At 31.4% G+C, this 21945-nt stretch overlaps 1 protein-coding gene across 3 annotated transcripts; it reads left to right on the top strand.

Moving 5' to 3' along the window:
• Positions 1–4539: 4539 nt before the first annotated feature.
• On the top strand, positions 4540–20167 carry LOC129951512 (muskelin). Of its 3 annotated transcripts, none has more exons than XM_056063706.1 (11): positions 4540–4793; positions 5068–5280; positions 15939–16140; positions 16270–16498; positions 16582–17183; positions 17247–17447; positions 17516–17725; positions 18902–18987; positions 19119–19275; positions 19338–19443; positions 19501–20167. In XM_056063706.1, the coding sequence occupies exons 1-11, from the start codon at positions 4711–4713 to the stop codon at positions 19734–19736; spliced, it is 2325 nt and encodes a 774-aa protein (XP_055919681.1). In that variant the 5' UTR covers positions 4540–4710; the 3' UTR covers positions 19737–20167. The 3 variants fall into 3 exon arrangements, with proteins under 3 accessions (XP_055919681.1, XP_055919680.1, XP_055919679.1); XM_056063705.1 differs by having other exon boundaries at positions 16222–16498; positions 19504–20167; XM_056063704.1 differs by having other exon boundaries at positions 4541–4793; positions 16222–16498; positions 19501–20166.
• Positions 20168–21945: the final 1778 nt, after the last annotated feature.

Here is a 21945-nt window from a genome sequence, read left to right as displayed (position 1 = left end):
TATATAATAGTCTTTTAATCTTAACATTTACATTTTCAGTACACAAAGATTTGAAAGATTTTGGAAAATGAAATATTTCTAATAATTTTATAACAGTTTTAAATAATAAGCAGAGGCTGGCTGTACCCGTCGTCGATTTGACTAAACTAAACAAAGTATTATTGACAATATTTCAATGGAAACCATTTCTTATCAGTTTTTTGTTCTTTTTGAAGGTTTTCGTGCTGTTTAAAAAAAGTTGTTACTTGAATTTTTCTAAAAAAAAATAAGTAAACAACAATATTTTACAAATGATACAATGAGATTGGATATGTGTGATTCGCGGCGAATCGTTTTGCCAGCGAGTTTGCCATTTTTCAATTATTGCTTTCGCCTTCGTTTTAAATTCGACTAATTAACGAATTCGAAGGAGAATTTAAAACATAATGTTTGTTGGCGAGTTGAGTTTTTTGGCGGATTCACAGGCGAAAGTGTGTTTATTGTTATTCACTGTTCGATTTCGTGTATTCTTTCTTGATTGTAATTGTATAAAAATGTGAGTTAGCTTTATTTTAATTTTCTTATACTTAACTTATCCACAATTAAATATAATTTTTTTAAATTTAACATTGTTTAATAAATAAATCACCAGAAATTTCACAAAACAAAATTTGTGGAAAGCTGTCAAATCACTGGAATATAGGAAGAAAAAGTCAAACCAAAAGTGTCAAATCACTGGAAAATAGGAAGAACTATTTTTGCTTCGCCGTGAATTCGTTAATAATCGAATTGAAAACCATCCGCCGCGAACCTCATAATTAGGCCCCTGCTTTTGTTAACGAGATGTTTAGCCGAAAATCTCCACTTTTAGTAGACAATTTTGGAAGTTTTTATTTCTTTTATTATTATTTATTTTATGCAAAAATTTTAAGCTGTTTTAATCAGGTTTTCGAATATTGTAATGCATATAAATTATTTTGTATGTAGAATATAAACTATTTCCTACTTTTTTATAAAAATAAAACAACAGATTTGTAGATTTTTTTTAATTAATATTTTCAGTTTTTTTGTAACTTTTGTAATTTTTTTCAATATTTTGTTGAACCTCCTTTTGCTTTAATAAGAGCCTCAATTCTGCGCGGCATACTGTCAATGCATGATTTAACTGTTTCCTGGATTTGTGGGTGGTGATTCCACACGTGAATTACTCAATAAGCTTAGTTCTTGTTGTGACCGCATCTTTAGCCAGTTCCCTTTTCATCAGCTCCCACACGTTTTCTATTGGATTCATATCAGGGCTGTTTCCCGGCCAGACCAAAAGAGGGATGTTTTCTTCCCTCAAATAAGTTTTTATGGACCGGGCTGTGTGGCATGGAGCTCCATCTTGCATAAAAATGTATGGTTCTCCATTCGGGAAAAGTTCTCTGATCTGCGGCACCAAATGATTCCGCAAAACTTCTTTGTACTGGTCTTGTTGCATTATCCCATTCACCACCTACAGACGTCCCGTACCTTTGTCGCTGATGACTGACCAGATCATCACTTTGGTAGGGTGCTTCACAGTTTGGACGACGCAATCGGGATGAAATTTTTCTCCACGGCGTCGACGAACAAACTGAGTTTTATTGACCAAGATATCAAAAGTGCTTTCATCGCTGAAGCACACCTATCAAAAACACAAAAAAGAATTAAAAATTCTTAGGACAATTATGAATTGTATTTATTTTATCGTTTTATATAAATTTAGTATCAAATTACCGATCTCCAGTAGTCCACATCCTTATTTCGGAACTTTTTAGTCCAATTCAGACGCTTTTTCTTCATTGCAGTTGTTAACTTTGGCTTTTTGTCGGGCCTGAGGGCCCTAAAACCCAAATCTTTTAATTTTCTGCGTACGGTGCGCTCCAAAGCATTAATATTAGCTTCTTCCAATTTAGTTTGTACCATCTTTGTGGTTGCAAACCTGTTTCCCACGCAAATTTTCTTAACAGAAAAAATGTTTAGGTTGACCAAACATTTCACTTCAGCTCTTTTACTTGGTGACAGGTCTCCTCTCTTACCCATGGTTTAAATTTTACTATTTATTATTTTTGTTTTGCCAAAAATGTTTTTCAATAACAGTAAAAAAGCACACAAAAAAAACAATGCAATTGAATACCGTTAATAAGCACACAAAGCTCTTAAAGTCACACGAATCGGCAGAATACAAAAATTCAACTGCAAGAATTCTGTACTTGTTTACGCTCTGTTGCCAATACTTTGACATTATGCATTTATAATGCAATATTTTTAAATAAAACATAAAGAAAATAGAACCACAAACAAAAGTCTAATAAGCAAAACTTAGTTTCTGTAACTTTGAACGTTAAAAATATATAAAATTAAAATTTAAAATATAAAATTATAAAAATTCTGCAGTGCGTCTAATAATATGGCCAGGGACTGTACATAGTTACTGAATGTTGACAACAACATATTTTATAACAGTAATTAGTTTGAACCCAATATCTTTCATTTTTGAAAATATATTTAAGACGAAAATTAATTTTTACCAGCTTTTAGTAATATTTTTATCGGTGCTTCAATTGTTTTCAAAATTTTACCAGAAGTCAAAAACTTTATTCTTCGTCGTTTTTTTTTTAAATTTATATAAAGAACGTTAATTGAATTATATTGGCTTAGTATCTCGTTACATTATATAATCTAAAATTAAATTGGAGTCTTTAACATCACTGCTTCGTGAGATATTTTGGGTCAACCAAAATGTTTCGTTGAGAATCCATTTTACTGGTTCTTGAAATATGGACGGCGAAAGAAGCAACAAAAATTTGATTTTAACTGACAGCTTTAAACTTTGATAATGGCTTCGTTAAATCTCGTGTTGGATAGGTTATCTTGGAAAGGTGGATTTTTGGATACCTTGTTGAACGAGTTGAATAGCTGTATTGAGATAGCTGTCAAAAAATAAAAACAACTTTCAGCTGTTCACAAAAAGCAGAGAAACATTTAACTTCGAATTCAAAATTGTTGTAAGATAAAAAATTCAATGGATAATTTAACTGATTCGTCGGACGATTATGAATTGATAGGTGCGTAACACTTAAATAAATAAGAGAAAAACTTAATCTGTAATCTATGTTAAATTTCCTCTAAGCTCAATTGGAATTCTATACGATCAATAATTTACTTCTAAAATTCGGAGGCAAATAGCTTCTTCATCGTCTATTATGTACAGAACATCCTCAAATACAACTTCAACTAACATTTTGTATCTTTTAGTTTACCAACAAATACAAAAAGCTAAAATCAATTTTCAAGTTTCTTGAAATTCAACCATGTGTTGAATCAGCTGTTCTGTCAGATACCTACATACCCCAGAAATTCTTGGATTCTTTTTTTTGATACCTCAGCTGTTTTTGGTCAGCTGTTATTTTACACGTAAAACACTAACAAAAAGGTATTCGGATACCATAACTGTCTGAGATTGGACGTAGCCAATGTATGGAGTTTCTGTAGAAATCTGCCAACTTTGAAATGAATTTTTAAACACTCACTAATCATCAAATTGTAATCATTTTCAATTTATTCAGTAAACTCAATTTGTTTGGAACATTAAAATTCTTAATCAGAGCTTTACTCGAGAAAGTTTGAATTTATTTTCAATTTATAACTTCCAAACAAACAATTAAAGGTTCCAAGCTAGTTAATGGGTCACTGCGTCAAAAAACTACCCAAACCATTGATATCGAAATCACCACTCAAACACGCCCTTAAACCAAAAACTAGACTATAATTGTTTTTTTTTTTTTTTATTTATTAATGCAAAGACATTGTGGCATTAAAGTCTGGATAAAACTGGAACTTGATATAAAATGTCAAAATCAATGAAATTTTAAACATTTTTGTTGGCATAACAAAGAACAAACCTCAAATCTTTTTTGTATATGTAATTTTAGAATGGTATAAGTCTGCGGAATTATACAAAATAATAGTAAAATTCAATTGAAATGCCACTAAAACTAAGCACGAATTTTTCAAATGTCTTAATTCTTTTTCAGCTGTCATAAAAGTTAAAAGGACATTTAACATAAAACCCTATTACTGTCATGAAGCAATTTTATCTAAAGTTGGCTGTAGGAGCAATGTGGCGTTAGAGCCTTGGAAACAAAGAAGCTCATGTCGACGTATAGTTTTCCTCATACATTGTTGTACATATTAGTAGGTTTTCCTCTAAGGGCTTGATTTTTTTAAAAAATATAATGCAAACCATTTGAGGTATTTCAAAAATTTACAAAGATGACGTTTAATTACATTCCTCTTGTATAAAAAAACTAGCGTTTAATCTTATTTGACATTTAGAATTAATTTGCGTTCAACTTATATTCAGTATTGCTTTTTTCTTGAACGTGCCCAATACTGGATACATTAATTATCCTCAACAAAATAGAGGCTGTCACTTTTGACGTCGACAGGTGAGAAGAAAATCCCAAATAATGTTCCAAGTACAAGCAGCATCTCTTGCTCGTCAACTCTTTGGATGGGATTTTTGGGTAAATCAAAAGGAAATCGAATAACCAAAACGAAAACAGTTGTGAATTGTGAATTATTTGGTCCTATATTGTGTTATGTCTTACGTGCTCTAAGTTCTAAGTCTAGCAAGTAATTTTGTATTTATAGAAAAACGGATCCTTCGCCATCAGTTTATAAGAATAACACGGAATAGGTTTTGTTATGGCTAGTCAAATTGGAGACGTTGAGAAACTTCTTTTCGAAATTGATAAATACTCCAGCTATGCCACTTCATATTTACCTGAGTAAGATTGATATTTTTCATTTTAAAAGAGCTCCTTAACGTTGTCGCCTATAATTCTAATTGTTGCTTTACATTAACATTAAAGAAGTTCTTGATTGATTGATTGAATAACTGCTTATCCGTACACTATAATTAAGGAACTTACCGGTGCATGTGCAAGTCCTTGATAATTTATTACGTTAAGTTGGTTATGGCTTATGACAATGTTTATGGGGGCAAATTTCTAACAGTCCCGTTCGTTTGCAAATCCAACTAACGTTTTATTTTTTTTTTAGAAATATTTTGGAAGATACCCCCAGCAACCAGGCATCAAGATGGTCATCAAATACAAACAATCCTCCACAGTTTCTATTGTTAAAACTAAAGCGACCGGCTATTGTGCAGAAGATAAAGTTTGGAAAGTTTGAGAAGTCCCATGTATGTAATTTGAAAAAATTTCGCGTGTATGGCGGTTTGGACGAAAATCAAATGATATTGCTTCTTGAAAGGTATGTCCTATTAGTTGATGACATTGATCGCACTGGAATTAAGAATAAGTAGGTTCACCTGTTAAATGAGGCGGGATTCTAGTTTCACTGTAAGCTGAAGACCAAATTTGGTTACCAAAAAATTACTTCAATTTTGTATAGTGACTTGCGATTGTTTTATCTGTTTTAACTGATTTCTATGGGCTCTCTTCTAGAATACTAAAAACGAATTAATTGATTTGCATTTTTAAAACTGAACATCCTAAAAGGGCATTACACTAAAAAATAAGCCCGTGAATGCAAAATTGGCCTACGTACTGCGTTTTTCACTATTTTCAGTAAAGTAAAATTTAAAAAATGGTTATTTTCAAAGAAAAAAACACAAATAGGTATTGCTTTTGTATTCTTTATGCCATTGTTGGACAATATTGTAAATGCTGGAGAAATGCCGCGCTTTTTGGCAACCAACTGAAAAACGGATTCATATCCAACCATTACAAAATTCTAGACTGGAAATTATCAATTGACAATTTTCATAAAATAAACAAAAGCCATACATTAGTTGTTAAATACGGTGATGCTAGTGTTGTCCATAGTTAAAATTTTCGAAATTTTTGTGCAACTTTGAATGTTTTTTTTTTTTTTTTAATATAAAATAGTAACTAAATAAATCCCCTGAAGAAGCTGGAAACTACTGGCGAAACGTAGGGTAAAACCAAGATGGATTAGTTTTATTTTATTATTAATCGCATCCAACTGATTGATCATCAAATCCCAAGAAAGAAAACAAAAATCTCACAAATTAAACATATGATCACTTTCCCACTAAATATAAAATTAAGTGTGTAGGGGAGATTTGGCATATTAAATGCATTGCATTTAAGCACAAGGTGGCGCACCAATTTTGCTACACTAAGAAATTCAAATCATTTTTCTTTTAATATAGCTCCGCTATAACTGGTTTGGGTTCATGTTAAGTTGCTCCATCTTGCTGCCGCCAAGTGCTGTTTGATGTGATATGTCTTCGGTGCAGTTCCGTGTAAAAAAAATCATTTTAAATAACGGTTCCCATTGACAGTTACTGCTACTTAGTTTTATTTAGTTTTACTGTAAAATAGATTTCACTCGTTCTTGATCATCTCCACACCAGTGGCGATTCCTGCTCAAAATCTCAGGTCTTTCTTATAGAGCTTGAAGATAAGTTTTTAAGAATAATAATTTATTATAATAGCAAATATTTCATAATATTTTTTATTAAAATAATAACAATAGATATTTTTGACTTTAAATGAATGTCAGGCAAAGCTGGCTGGCTGATTCTATCAGAAATGTGATCGCCTAAAACTTCGGTAACAGTTTTGATTAAATCATTTTGGATAGCCATTGAAAAACTTTAAAAACTGTTGCCGTTTCAAGGTGTTGTAATAAAATTAGATTATATTGTTTTAGTAAAGATGAAATTGATTCATTGTGTCTTCTAAACAACAACTCCTACTTGCCAAGAAAGCATGTTAAATTTAATAGACGTTTTAATACCGCACGATTTTTTTAATGTTATGTTGAAAACTTAAAGCTTCGTCTTTCCTAGTCTGACCAAAGATAGCTTATTTAATTACATATTGGAAATAGGAGGCACTTAGCTTGCGTTTTCTTTAAAGTGTGGTTAGAGTGCTCATATTGTCTACATCCGAGAAACTCCAGAGATGCCGGAAGAAAGCAAACAAGACCAACAAAACAATTTCTTTTTATTCTCGCTACCAGATAGCTATTGGTAATATTGTATATTTAATCTTGATTTTCGCGAATGGTTCGAGTATACTCTCTGTTTCTATACTTGAGTTTTGATTTTAAATCTGTAAGACGCCCATTGTTAATAGCTTTTCCGAAAACGATATTGTTTAAAAAGGTTTCTCTAATAATTCTTCAATTATGGTCTTTACCTGAGAAGTATTAGAGATTCCATTTGAATTCCTATTAAATTAAAAGTTCCTATTGCTAGACCAAGATCATAAAAATAAGGTATCTATTTTACATAGACTTGTCTCATAGTCTAAAAGCTAATTCTTAGCTGGTCATTGAATTATGCAATTCCATGACTTCGAAGTCAAATTCAATTTTTTATTGAATACCTACAATTTGAATTTTTTTTTAATTACAAAAGAATTAAATTTGATGCAATGCAGTCGTTATGTTCTCTTATTTTGTTTTCTTTTCTGTCTGGTATTTTTCAATTTAAAGTAAAGAATAACGAATTCTGAATGAAGAATTTTTGGAGTTTATACAAATTTTATACTGATTTTTTGAATATACAGTGAGTGTCATTAATATTCGGTGTTTATCATGCAATTTCTTTTTTCATATTTTCCACTTATAAACATTGTTATAAATCTTAGTATTTGTTTATTTTATTTATGAATGAATAGATCCTTTACAATTGATCAAAAATTATCCGCCATTTATCATCCTCCGCTAAGATTATTAGATGTAAACGCATAAAGGCTGAATGTAAACGCTCCATTAATATTCGGTTTTTTCTTCCTCTGCTTGTTTTGACATTTCTTTAGACTAACGGTTTGTTTTTTTTTTTTTTCAATGTAAAATTAAACCAAACTAGTCTGTAGGTTTTCTGCGTACATTTGTAAAGTAATTAGAAGTAAAACATTATAGAATTATTCAATAAATAAAACATGTATCGTAAAGGATAAAATTCGAGTCTTGAAACAAGAAAACTTGTAATTATTCAACACGAAAAAGGTGAAACTTACAAGAAAATTGCAGAATTATTAAATAAGAAGCCAAACACTGTCGGGATATAGTCCGGAGATACAAAAATGAAGGAAGAATCGAGCCAAAGAAGCAGTTGGGCCAACCAAAAAAACTTACGGCGAAAGAAGAACGGCTTATAGTACGAAAGATCAAAGCTAATCCTCGTTTAAGTGCCCCAAAAATAGTTGAAGAAGTCAGAATTAAATGCAAAAGGCAAATATCTGCATCAACCATTCGTCGTACTATCAAAGCATATGGCTACAATGGTCGTGTTGCCCGAAAGAAGCCCTTCATTAATATGCGCAACAGGAAAATTCGAGTCAACTTCGCGAAGAAGCATAAAAACAAGGATGCAAGTTGGTGAGACGACGTTATTTTTGCCGACGAGAGTAAGTTTAATCTCTTTGGTTCAGACGGAAGGGTTATGATTTGGCGGAAACCTAACAAAGAGCTAAAGGGCAAAAATTTAAAACCAACTGTCATACATGGCGGCGGGCACGTCATGGTTTGAGAATTTTGAGAGAAAGTTTGAGACAAAGTGCTGAGAGAATGGGTGTTTTGCGCAGTTTCAAGTTTTACCAGAACAACGATCCAAAACATAAGGCTCATGTTGTTAGAGAGTGGCTACTCTATAACTGTCCAAAAGTTATCCAAACGCCTGCGCAATCCCCAGACTTAAACCCCATTGAAAATTTGTAGGATGAATTGGATCAAAGAGTTCGTGAAAACCCCGTTACTTTAATAAGTGGACTTAAAATTCGACACCAAGAAGAATGGAACAAGATTAGTGTTGAATATCTTTTCAAAATTATAAAAAACATGCCTCAAAGACTTCAAGAGGTCATATCCAATCAAGGTTATCCGACAAAATAGTAAATCATTTCTTAAAAAACTATGTTTTTTTAAAGTTTTGTTCCTTTTCTATTTTTTTCTTTGTTTAGCTTTTAGTTTGGTAACCAAAAATTATACCATTTAACCCTGCAGTCGTCGCGCAAGTTAAAGAAAAAGAGTTTTTTTAGTTTTCTGCTTTTTAGTTCTGTTTATTGCGGTGGTATATTCACGACTGAATTTCTATATCTACATTTTGTAGGTTGTTCAATCAGATATATTTCACATTTATTTTTAATATGCTGATCGAACAATTTACTTAATATATTATTTTACAATTTGATATTTCATTAATTGTCAATTTGACATTTTAATTTACTCGTATTACATTTCATATGGAGCTGATTGCATATGCGTTTGGGGTTGTTGAACTACAATGGTGACGAAGGTCACCATACAAATATGTAACTCGCACCAAAATGTTACACCAGTCGTCGCGTGGATTACATATATAATCCATTTTAAAATTAGAATAAATCCAAAATGCTTTAATTTTTTCAAATTTATTTTGGCTTTAAAATGTAATTACATATTATATTAAGTCAAGTTAACTAACTGTTCTAACTATTTAACTGTAAATACTAAAAGAGATGAAAAATCCCTGCCACTAGTTTCTTAGGAATACTCCATTTTATATGAGTGGATTACAATAGTAATCCGCGCGACGACTGCAGGGTTAATAAGAAATAATAAACTTTTTTTTACAAGCAAGAAATAGTTGCATATATTTTATTTTTAAACACCAAGTCGAAGTAAAAAAAAAAATTAACAAAAACCGAATATTAACGGCAGTCACTTTAAATATATTTTTTTTTCAAAATTTATGAATTGATAAAAAGCTTCCAAACAAAAACTATTTCCTATTGAACATTTGAATAATCGCGCCTAAACTCCAAGTCTTTGCCATTTCCTTTTCTTACAAATCGGCTCGCTACATTCTTGTAGAGCAGGGTGAAGCAATTTCGCTAGCAAACCCCATTTTCACATAAGTAAATAACTTCGCACAATTGTCTGCTTTTAAAAACGAATGTTTCAAGATAGATTAGATATTGTATGAGAGTTGTATTGCATGAAATGAAAATTGTTTGTAAAAAAGTCAATTTGATTGCAATTTATGTAACTACAACCCAATTTTTGAACATAATGGGTGAATCACAAACACGCTTCGGCTTCACCTGACGTTTACGAGTTCAGCAATAGGAATTCAATACATGCTATCACAATGGAGCTTCGACTTCACATTTCGTTTGACAATCGTAAGGAAAAGATCGAAATGTAACGTAATGTGACTCCAAACGGAAGCTATAGTTCAACTGGTCAACTGTTGAGTTACAAAATTAGATTTATTATAAAGTTCTTGGTGTAGCTCCGCTAAACCTGCTAACTATGAGGAATCGCCCCTGCTCCACGCACTGTGTAAAAGGTGCATTTCATTATTTGATGTACATAAAACTTCACTTCAAAACGTATTTACCAAAAAAACCTCCGAAACTGCCTAAAACACCCTACGACTTTTTGCAGCAAACTAGAATAATAAACCAATCAAAGATAATAAGTACGTTTTTGCCTAGATGAGAAGAAGTGGGAATTTGGTGCGGGTAGGGCATCCTACTACAATTATCCTATAGAGAATCAATTTTCATGGTAAACTCAATTTCGATAAAATAGGAGTTATTTATTGAATTCAATTAGATGGTTTCTTTCATTGGTCGCATTCACAAAGCCAGAGAGAAAAAAACTAAACGAGCGAACCAACTTCGACGGTTGCTCTCTTTTTGCCTACAAGCTGCGATTTGCACATAAACTTGCATATGTATTAACTCCATATTAAAAAAATGTGGGGAACGAATACTTATGCAAGAAGATGTGCATGCTCCCAAAATTTAAAAAAATGGCATCCACCTTTGAAAAATGGCGGATGCAGTCAGCTGTTCAGAGGTGTTCAAAGAAAATTCAAAATTGTGGCTGAACAATTTCTTCGTACTCTCATTGTGTTCGTTTGGGAGTAATATCATTCGAATATGAAATGAAATTAATTACTCTTGTCAGGTGCCAGAACAATGAAGATTTAGAAGCAATTCTAAATAACGCATTAAGACAAATATTAGTTAGTTATTTGAACCCAGTTTTTTAAGTTGCAACAGTCCAATGAGAATTAGGACCTAGAAACTACAACTATTATTGTTTTTATTATTAGCTGCGTTTAACTCAGATTTGTTTCAATTTTCAGAGTTCATCGACTTAATTTTGGCTGCGACTTAATTTTGAAAACAAGAGTTAAGAATGTAAACATGGATCATTAAAATAAAACAACGCAGGAACATTGAAAACATTTTTATAAACTCATCTCTTTTTTACATTCCTATTTTATTTGTGTGTACTCGTTGTTTATTTTCTTTACGTTACCGACATTTCCAAAATGCTGAAAATAAGTGATTTAAGTAGAGACTAAATAAAAAGACCGTAAACTTGTTACTTCTGTTGCCAATTTTCATCGCATAAGATTTGTGAATAGGTGATAAGCTATTCTTACTGCTTTCCACTAAGCTAGTATGTTTCTAAAGGATGAATTACATAAGACGAATAGTACTTTTGTAAAAAAGTAAAAATATTTGTATTCTCGCTAGGTCAGTGGTTTTGTGAAAAGAGTATACAAATTTGTTCTTCAACCAAAATTTAAGCATTTAATGCATCATTTTTATAAGTTTTCCAGTTCTGTTATTTATTTATATCTTATCTTTCAGTTATATAACGACAAGGAAAAATCTGTGAGGGAAAGTTCTAACTACAGTTTTTCTGAAGAACATTGTGGTTTATTCATAAATGTTTGCTAAACTTTTTAGGCTATTCATAAATAAATGCAAATCTAAGTTAAGGGCTAAACCTGAATAATTATAAACATAGAAAATGATGTGTTCAAGTAATTATTATCGCAGCCAAATTTCATAATTAATTTTTTTGGTGTATAAAAACCTGAAAAACTAATTGATGACAAATAAATGTTACGTAAACACTAAGTTCCAGAATATATCGATTGATACCGTAATTGCAGAAGATATGGATATTTTATATAAATATTCCCGGTAAACTGTAACCGTTTATTATTTCCGCCTATTTTAATTAATTTGATGTAAAATAATTCAATGCAGTATATTCTAGATAAAGCAGCATTTAAGTTATTAGTTAAGATATTATTATTGAAATAAACATAACATACATACATTTATAAAAAACATATACTTGTTCATAAAAAATAAAGTCTAGTCTAAAAAACCTTAACCTTGCTACACTTTTTCTGAACACATCTTTTCTGGTTTTGGTTGTTAATGCCATCTATCTGTAACTCGAAGAAAGAGAAATGAAAAACAAATTCACCACGATCTGCCCTTATAACGTTTACCGTAATTTATTGACAAACGAAAATTGTTTGCTAAAATTAATTCGTGAAAACCAGAGAGAGAAAGAAATATCAAATGTCTCAATACTCTCTGCTCTCCTCCTAGGTGAAAACATATATGTATACACCGATACGAATTTAACACGCTATAAAAAATGAGAGGTTTCAAAGGGACGGAGACAAGGAAATTTGGCTCTCTCGATTAGTTTTTTCTCTCTGACAAAGCTAGTGGCTACGTTGTCGAAATTCAACTAGCTTTGTAAATGCAAAACTACACTACAAAGCTAGTCAATCTGGAACTGTCATATTATTGACAAATGCAGATATATAAAATACGAAACATTTTTGATTTGATAACTTTAACTTATCTTTTGTGTTTTTAAATTCAATAAAATCAAATTCAAGGCACAATTTGAATGATTTATATTTGTATTTAATTACTGAACAATTTATTTCATTTTGAATTCTTGTGTCTTTACCGAGCAGCTGATTCTAAAACGTCAAAATCATTGTTTTTTTTTACTACGTCGGAGGGGAAATTTAAATTACTTTTGTAGTTAGAATTAGCCAATTAGAATCCCTTGACTACATAGCCACTATCTTAGTGAATGCTACCATTGACTTCACTTTAAAACTTAAAATTATGCAATCATTATTCACTTGTAGCGAAAAGATTGCAATCATTCCCATTCAATTTACAGCAATCAATTGAATGCAATCTGAGAATTGATGCATTCTTTTGAACTCTTCATTTTTTGAATTAATGATTACATTGAAAAAAAAATTCTATTCTTTTACAACCCTGTGAAACCTCCATTGAACTTAAGCCTTTGAATTACCGCCTGAAATACTAAATTGTTCAAATGTTTATTATTTAAGACGCAATAAAGTTAAATTGACATATATTTTTGGGTTTGTTCCTCATCCTATTATGTTATGTTTTATTCTTGTTGTGCCAATGAGAAGCGGGATACAACTTTGAGAAGTCAAACTGTATTTTGTTTAAATTAATAAATCGAACAAAACTTATTCTATTACTTACCAGATTTTTACCAACAAGAATTATTTTTATGTATTATGTAATGAAAACAAAATCTTGCTAGGCTCTGTATACAGGCCTTACAACAACATTGATATTACACCTGTCTTAACAGTAATTGATGAATTATCTTTTATATCACCGCTTGTTGTTGTTGTAGGTGACTTTAACTGCAACATATTAAATGATTCTTTTCTTGTCAACAATATGAGTACCTTAAATCTCTTTCCTGTTAACACTTCATCACCCACCCATTTCACTTCTCACAGTAGCACCCTTCTTGATGTATTTTTTGTCAGTCATATTTATAAAGTTCTCAAGTTTAATCAAATATCATTTCCTGCCTTTTCGCGTCACGACCTAATTCATTTGACATTTCAATGTGATCCATTGATTTCGAGCAAAACTATAAGATTTCGCTACTTCAAACGAGTGAACACGAGCCAATTAGAAGATGATTTAAAACGAATTGAATGGTTTCGAGTTAATGAAATGCCTTTTGTCGACGATCAAGTTTTTTTCATTCAAGAGAATATAAGAAACTTATTTGAAACACACATTCCACTGATCACAAAAACGGTAGTTTTATCAATTTAATTTGTCTACTTCTTCAGCAAGTCTAGTTCATTTGTATTTGCATTTACGATCTCAGGCATTTAATGCAAACTCTTCTGCTTCAGAACTTCTTATGGTTAAAAGAGGGGTTCCGCAGGGTTCAATATTAGGACCACTATTCTTCTCTATGTACATTATGTATGCAGAACTCTAAATTGGATATGTATGCTGACGATGTTCAAATAAGTAAAAGTTTTCCTTTAGGTTTGGTTGAAAATGCTGCCGTTGAAGTCAACGAAGACCTTGCCAGTATTTTTTCTTGGTCAGAGAAAAATGGACTTTGTCTCAATCCAGTAAAATCAAAATGTATGGTAATTTCAAGAAAAGCCATTGACACGTCTTATTTTCCCGTGATAATATTAAATAATAAACAAATTGAGTTTGTCGATTAAGCCAAAAACTTAGGTTTAATGTTTACAAAAACGCTTTCTTGGAATTACCACATAAGATTGACAATAGGTCGTGTTTACGGAGGCCTTCGTCTACTTTGGACAAATCATAAAATAACACCACTCAAAACTCGTATGATACTGGCTAAAACATTGCTCGTGCCTATAATGCTCTACAGCTGTGAAATCTTTCATAATTGTGATTATGAGCACAAGCGCAAACTTAATGTTGCTTACAACAGTATTGCCAGATACATTTTTGGATTAAAAAGATACGATCGAGTATCTAATTTCTCAAGGTCTATCTATGGCCTTACTCTTGAAAACCTTTTCAAGTTTAGATCACTTGTAATGCTAAATAACGTTATACAAACGCACCAACCACCTTACCTTTATGATAGGATACTTTACTCACATTCTACTAGAACATTAAATATTGTACCCATACGTTACACGTTCTTAGTATCAGAACGTCAATTTTTCATAGCTGCGATTCGTCTGTGGAACTGTCTTCCTCGATCTTTAAGAATGATAAACTGTACTAAGCTCTTTCTAATTAAAATTGAGGAATATTTGCAAACCTTAAGGTAGTGATGATTTGAGTCCTTATTTTTTTTTCTGTTAGTTATAAAGTATTATTTTTTGATTTTTATTTTATTTTATTTTGTATTAATTTATATTAAACTTTTTTTTTAAACTTTTCACATACATACATAAAATTTAATTTAATTTGCATTTTGAAAATTCACAAACAAATTTACACAACACATAATATAATAATTAAGTTTATACTATTTTAAAAGATAATGTATCTTACAGTATAACCTGTTCAATAAAATATATGAATATGAATCATTTTTTTTTTAAAGAAATATCATGTTATTCGGATACAATTCTTACAATTTTGATGTTTGGTGTTTCTCTTAGTCTGACTGCTCAGTTTTAGCTGAGCCATTTGGATTTAAACAAATTGAAAAATGAGATATTTTTCTAGATTTATTTTATTGTAACCTTTAACATCATATCAAAAAATAAGATATAAAGTAAAATAGTATTCTTTTAAAACAAACTCAAATCAATTAACAAAGTCAACGAAAGAAATAAAACCGTTATCGAGAGGTAGATTTGCTGTAAGATGCATATTTTTTGTACAAGAGTTAATGTTGTTAACAAAAATGAATGTTTATGTAAAATAAAAACAAAACAAATTACGATATTATAATATTTTCAAGTCAACTTGTTTATCATAAAAACCTTTGACTCCTATTTTATTTAGATTAATGCACGTATTTTGTAACAAAAAAAAACGGGATTGTCGGGATTTGACGGGATTTTAAAAAAGCAGGACTTTGAATAAGTGGGATTTCAAAGGACGGGATTTAAAAAAATCGGTATTTTAGAAGACCGGATTATAAAACTTTTCGGGATTTTTTAAAAACGAGATTTTAAAAATCGGGATTCCGATAAGCTCCCTTTTTTAATTGAATTTTGTGTTGTATATAAAGCCAATCAATATATTACATATTAACTTCATAGATAATTGATCCTCAATACAAAAATTGATCATAAAAACAATTTATTGCAGTGGCCTAAAAAACGATTCAATACCTGAGATTTTTAGTCTGCGATACCTTACAGAAGACGGTGATAAATTCCCAATTTTGTATATAAAAATTATGCCTCTATTGTCGTGGGGGCCAAGTTTCAATTTCAGCATATGGTATGTTGAATTACACGGACAAGACGATCCAATGTTTATGGGCTTAAGTTTGAAAAACTACAGCATGGTGAGTTCTGCAGAAATACCATAAAAAGTCTAAGTGTAGTTCTAAAATACATATAAATTTACATTTTTTCACCCACAAAAGTTAAGGGAAATAGAAATAATAAAACTTTGTCTAAAACACTTTCGGCAGCAAGGCTATGACAAAGCTTTTAAAGCCTTACAAGACGAAACTAATATACGCTTGGAGAATGAACTTATCACTGGTCTACATGAATGTTTGGTATCTAAAGGGGATTTTAACAGAGCTGAAAAACTTATTGAAGAATGTGTAAACGAAGGACTTATGGATGCATATTTGGAAAAACAAGATTATAAACACTCGTGGAAATTACAAGAGGCAAAGAGTGTCAACCAGCCTGGTAAATATACATTTATTCCTTCTAAAACACAAGTTTGAACAGTAGATTATACATATACATACATATATATATACAAAATATAGGAACTCGTGGAGGACATCAGTTAGTAATGGACACACAAAAGAGTTTAGTTTACTTGTTTGGAGGCTGGGATGGGTTTCAAGATATGAGTGATTTATGGGTATTTCACATAGAGACTTGCACATGGTCTTTGATTTTTGAGCATTCCGAACAATTTGGAGGCCCTACTCCACGATCTTGTCATAAAATGGTATTCGATCCGGTCAGTGAAAATATCTTCATTCTCGGTAGATATTTGGATAATTCAATCAGAACTACTGATTATACGAAAAGTGATTTCTACCTGTTCGATACAAGTGCATGTACTTGGTTACAAATATGCGACGACACGAGCCAAGTAAGCGGACCACAACTTGTCTACGATCATCAAATGTGCATTGATATCGAAAAACGAATGATTTATGTGTTCGGCGGTAAGATTCTGACACCAAGAAGTGTGAGTAATATTGCATCTGGAGAACCCGAGTACTCGGGTCTGTTCTCTTACCACATTGCAACAAATACTTGGACACAAATCCTCGTTGATTGTCACCATCCTTTAGCTTGTCAATCGGAAGTTTTATCTATTAAATCGCGAATAACACATTGTATGGTTTTTCACAATGTAAGAATAATTTTTGATAGATAAAAACAAAAACATTTAAAAATTGATTCCTTTTTTTTGCAGAAAACAAGAAAACTGTATATATACGGGGGACAGCGTGGCAAAGAAGACATTGAAGAATTTATTTCTTATGACGTTGATACTCAAGCCATAAGTTTACTAAATAAAGACAATAAATGCTATGAAAACAAAAATGAACCTTCGGCGGGTTATACGCTTCGAGCTACAATTGATTGTGATAGAGACGAAATTTATATATTTTCTGTAAGTTACAAATCCAGCCACATGCAAACAATACACGCATTAAACTATAGTTATTGTTTCTATTTTAGAGTTTAAGCAAGCAGAAAGACCGTAGAGATATTCAACAAGTAGACGCGTCCAACTCTTTCTGGGTTTATTCTTTGCAGAGGAATACGTGGTCTCGTATATATACTCGGCGTTATGTTCCTGAAACTAAGCAGAATGATAAACTGTCAAATTCTCTTAGTGAACCATGTCCTCGGTATGCTCATCAGCTGATTTACGATGAAGTTGCCAAGGTAAATTATTTGATTACTTACATAATAATATGGATGTTCCTAAAGTTGAAATTAAAACAAATTCCTAGCCGCCTTGGTTTAATAAAAAGCTAAGTAACTTAAGCAATAGAAAAAACAAGGCTTATAAACGTTTACGGATCGAATTTAGTTCGATGGAGTAGTCTTTTTTTTGTTAGGCTATTCGTATGGCAAATTTGATTTTAAAACTTATTCCGGCTAAGTTAGCTTTCTTAAGGGTATTTTAATGGAAAAAATTGTTTTTTTATCACGCTTAGAGTCGTATTTAAGCTAAAACCGATTTTTTTTGAAAAATAAAACGTTTCAAAAGCTAGAAATCTTGTTTTTATCTCTTTGAATATGTTTTGTAGCGTTAAAAGGAACTTTTAAAACGGTTAAACAGCGTTTTAAGTTAGTAAATGTCTAGCTTCAATTTTCAAGCGCTTAAGAACATTCCCATAATGAACGTTCTAAAACGCTTAAAAATAAATAATGGGCAGCGAACTCAACACGCTTAAAATGCTTTATAGTTTTTAAGCGTAAAGGCAGATTCATTATCGAATCAATCAAAACGCGAAAAAGCACTTCGAGCGCTGTCGCCATTCTAAAAAAGAGCGCCGGTTGAACTTCAAGTTTATATCTCTGAGTGAGGTGTTTATCTCACGGAGTTCTTAGAAGAACTGAAAATAATGCGCAATGAGCACTAGTTTTATACTCTTTTCAACTTTTGTTTAAAAAAAGTTGTTGATTTAGGCCCTAGCCAGGCGACTTTACATAACCTAAGCGGAGCGACGGAGTTGCATGAGCGGGTGTGAACCCTGAAAAGTGGAGTATAAATCCTGAGATCCCGCGAAGCGTGCCTGCCACAGTTGCTTTTATTCAAAAATGCTATTGATATTGGCGCCTGCCTGACGAGTTTACACACTGCTGGATTAAAAAAGTTTTTTTTTTTTGTTTAATAACGCTAGTGCAGAAAATTTCAATCTTAACTTATCTCTTTATAAAAATTCGGTCGTCCTGAAAAGGACGGATTGGGTGTCGTCATTTTTGAAGGCCAGCGTACCTTCTAAAGGACGAACAAAATTTTGGTTTTAAATAAAGATATTGCACTGTATATAAATGAAAATTTGACAAAATAACGAAATATTAAGCAAATATTGATTGTTATATTTTCTTCAGATGCATTACTTGTTTGGAGGAAACCCTGGAAAGACCACATTGCCACAGCTAAGACTGGATGACTTTTGGATGCTAGAATTAGAAAAGTAAGTTCTTCAGCAGTTAGTATTAAAAAACCGTCGAGTTTTCGATTACTTCCCAAAGCTAAGAACAAAATTAAGATGTTTCGAAATTGTTAATTGATGTGTTTTTTTTTTTCATTTTCACGTTGTTTTAGGCCAACGCGAGCTGAAATTCTGAACCATTGTCGATATCTAGTAAGGAAGTTGTTTTACGAAGAAATATCAAGGATAAACCCTATCAAAGCACTGCGCTACTTACAAACGCATATATCTGAAGTTATAAACCATTCCGATCCAGTGCAGTTAAATAATGTAAGCTTATTAAAAATAAATCTAAATTTCTATGACACATCAAGCTTAAAATTTGTATTTAGTTTCATAAACTCGCCGCATTTTTGTTCAGACCAGAAGATCCAGTATCCGTAGGACAGTTGACTTTAGCTACATTGTCTGTTGAAAACCAAAACCTGGAATCTAAAGGTAAAATATTTCGAATCTACTTAAAATATTCAATTAACTTTCACAAAATTACTATAGCAGAGGAGAATGAAAATGAAAACGAATTCAACAAAGAATCTTATGACTCCAGTTCATCTTTATCAGATAGTTCGTTATACAATTTATATAAAAAGAGCGGTGGAAAACTTGCCAAACAAGACTACCTATTCGAAATAAGAAGCCGTAGAGCATTTCTATTTAACAAGCTTTCTCAATTGATGCCAACGAATATAGTTCAACCAAAGGGGAATTTAAGTGATTTTATTTTAACATAACTTTAAATTGCTTTTATTGTATTAACTTCTCTAAAAAAGAATTAAAATGTTATTTAAGTAAATTTATGCGTTGCGCCTGACAAATTTGTTTGATTAAAGTTGAGAGTAATTTAATTTATTATTTTTGATGTTGTGTTGTTTCAAATAACCTTATTTTAATTTTGATGTTTATAATGATTGTAATATTGTACCTAATTTAAGTGAATACGAAAATGAAAAAAATTGTTTCAAAAACTGTTTTATTGCATATTGCAAGAAACTTAAATCATAAAAGAAAACTTAGTTTTTTTTTATATTATAGAATTAGTAAAATTTTGTCCTAAGTTTGGTTAGTAATAAATTTATGTATCTATTAAACAAAATATTTGTACATTTGAAAACTTTTAAAGATTGATAAAATGCAGATACATGACATTTTAATAAATTAATAAATAAAAATATGATTTGTATTACCAATAAGTTCTTGTTGCTGTTTTGATTATTTTAAATAAATTATCATAGTGAAACTAATTAATTTAACGTTTTTTACTTACTTGGAAATTTTAAGTCAATTTTTGTATGTAAATATTGTTTTGTTTTTTAAAGTAATTTAGAAAAACTTTTATTTCAGCTTATATGTACATGCTAACATTTCGAAAAATATTTGCCATATGTCTTTTAGGAATTCCAAATTCTTAGACACACAAATAAAAAGTAATGAATTTACCCTAGTGGATATAGTGGAAGACGCTGCTGGGAGTATTGAAGAAAACCCGAATGATTCTATCCGCTTTCGCTCCCAACAATTGGAGCTATGCCCATCCACTCATTGGAAAATAAGAAGCACATCGCAGGTTCGGGCTAAAAACTAGATGACCAAAGATCCTGGTTTTCCCAGTTTTGTTCAGTGATGAAGCTCTTTTTGATTGAATGTCGTATTTGGAGTAGTCATAGTCCACATGCCATTGGTGAAACGTCGATACATCCTCAAAAAGTCATTATTTGGTGTGCACTGAAAATAACGGAATATCATCAAAAATATTAATATATTGAAACAAACTCCCTTCTTAAAATTTTAGCAAACATATTATTTAACCAAATAGTCCAAACAAAACAAATCCCTAAACGATGGAAAAAATAACGATAACATTAATATACAATAGAGGAAAGAAGGACGATATCATAAACTAAACCCATAAGTAACATTTTGACAATTTACAAGCTCTTCGTCAATACGCATTATAGGAACATCAAAGAAGACTTTAATACAAGCAACCAATAGAACTAGCTGAATTTAGAGAAGGATACTCAACAACATACCACTGTCAGAAAATGATTCAGTTAATAGAAAAATGCAACAAATTTAGACTATCGGTTTATTTTCTATTGATTGACTCAAGTAAAGATTTTGACATCGTTGAACATGAAATTATATAGGTATAGTCCTCCTTGAAAAATCAAAGCAGAAATCCGAATATAGTAGAGGTGATTAAAAATATATACAAAAATAACACAGCACGAATATATACAGAAAATATACATATTACGCAAATTAAATATAATAAGAGGAATTCGACAAGGAGATCCGCTTTCACAATGACGAATCACACAAAAGACTATATAACGTTGGACAAAGAGAAATAAAGTACGAAGAAGATTACATATATTTGGGGCAACTAAAATCATTAAGGAAACAAATTGATACAATTCTGAAGCCTTACAAATATTTTACAATTATTAGACCAATGTGCAGATACAATGAAATATATCTTTGACTCTGCTGCAAACAATGAGTTTGACTGCGATAACACTTCACCAGTTAAGGATATATCAGACAAAAATGGAAAAGAAAATTCTAAAAATACGACTAAGTTAAAAGAGTACGAAATGAAGATATTCGCAAAAGAACCGGAATTATAGACGTCATTTATATAGAACAAGAAGACTGGAAGATGGAGTGGCGATCTATCACAAATAAGTACAAATTGTTACAACGAAGCTAAGAATAAAGACATCTACGCAAATAAGTCCGAGACGCCTCTGCACGTTATTGCTGACATACGGCCCCAATTGCTCTCATTCGGAATTTATTTGACTCAGCTGTCACTTAACTGAAATCATTTTAAAAACAGACAAGCCTTAATTTTCAAAATATTTGGCTTTATTGTAAAGAAATATATCACAACCATATTATGTGTAACAGTTTTATCAGGAGCTCATCCAATAGACT

Source organism: Eupeodes corollae, chromosome 3 (assembly GCF_945859685.1).
Source record: "Eupeodes corollae chromosome 3, idEupCoro1.1, whole genome shotgun sequence".
Lineage (NCBI taxonomy): Eukaryota > Metazoa > Arthropoda > Insecta > Diptera > Syrphidae > Eupeodes > Eupeodes corollae.
Note: the sequence above shows the minus strand (reverse complement) of the source record. Positions and strands in the feature narration are given on the sequence as shown.

What these genes read in the sequence shown, in the direction of transcription:
- LOC129951512 (XM_056063704.1), top strand. Translation starts at nt 4,711, where the DNA reads ATGGCTAGTCAAATTGGAGACGTTGAGAAACTTCTTTTCGAAATTGAT. An exon ending in GTTTGAAAAACTACAGCATG is followed by an intron (nt 16,141 to 16,221) that starts GTGAGTTCTGCA and finishes CACCCACAAAAG; the next exon opens with TTAAGGGAAATAGAAATAAT. An exon ending in ATTGTATGGTTTTTCACAAT is followed by an intron (nt 17,184 to 17,246) that starts GTAAGAATAATT and finishes TTTTTTTTGCAG; the next exon opens with AAAACAAGAAAACTGTATAT.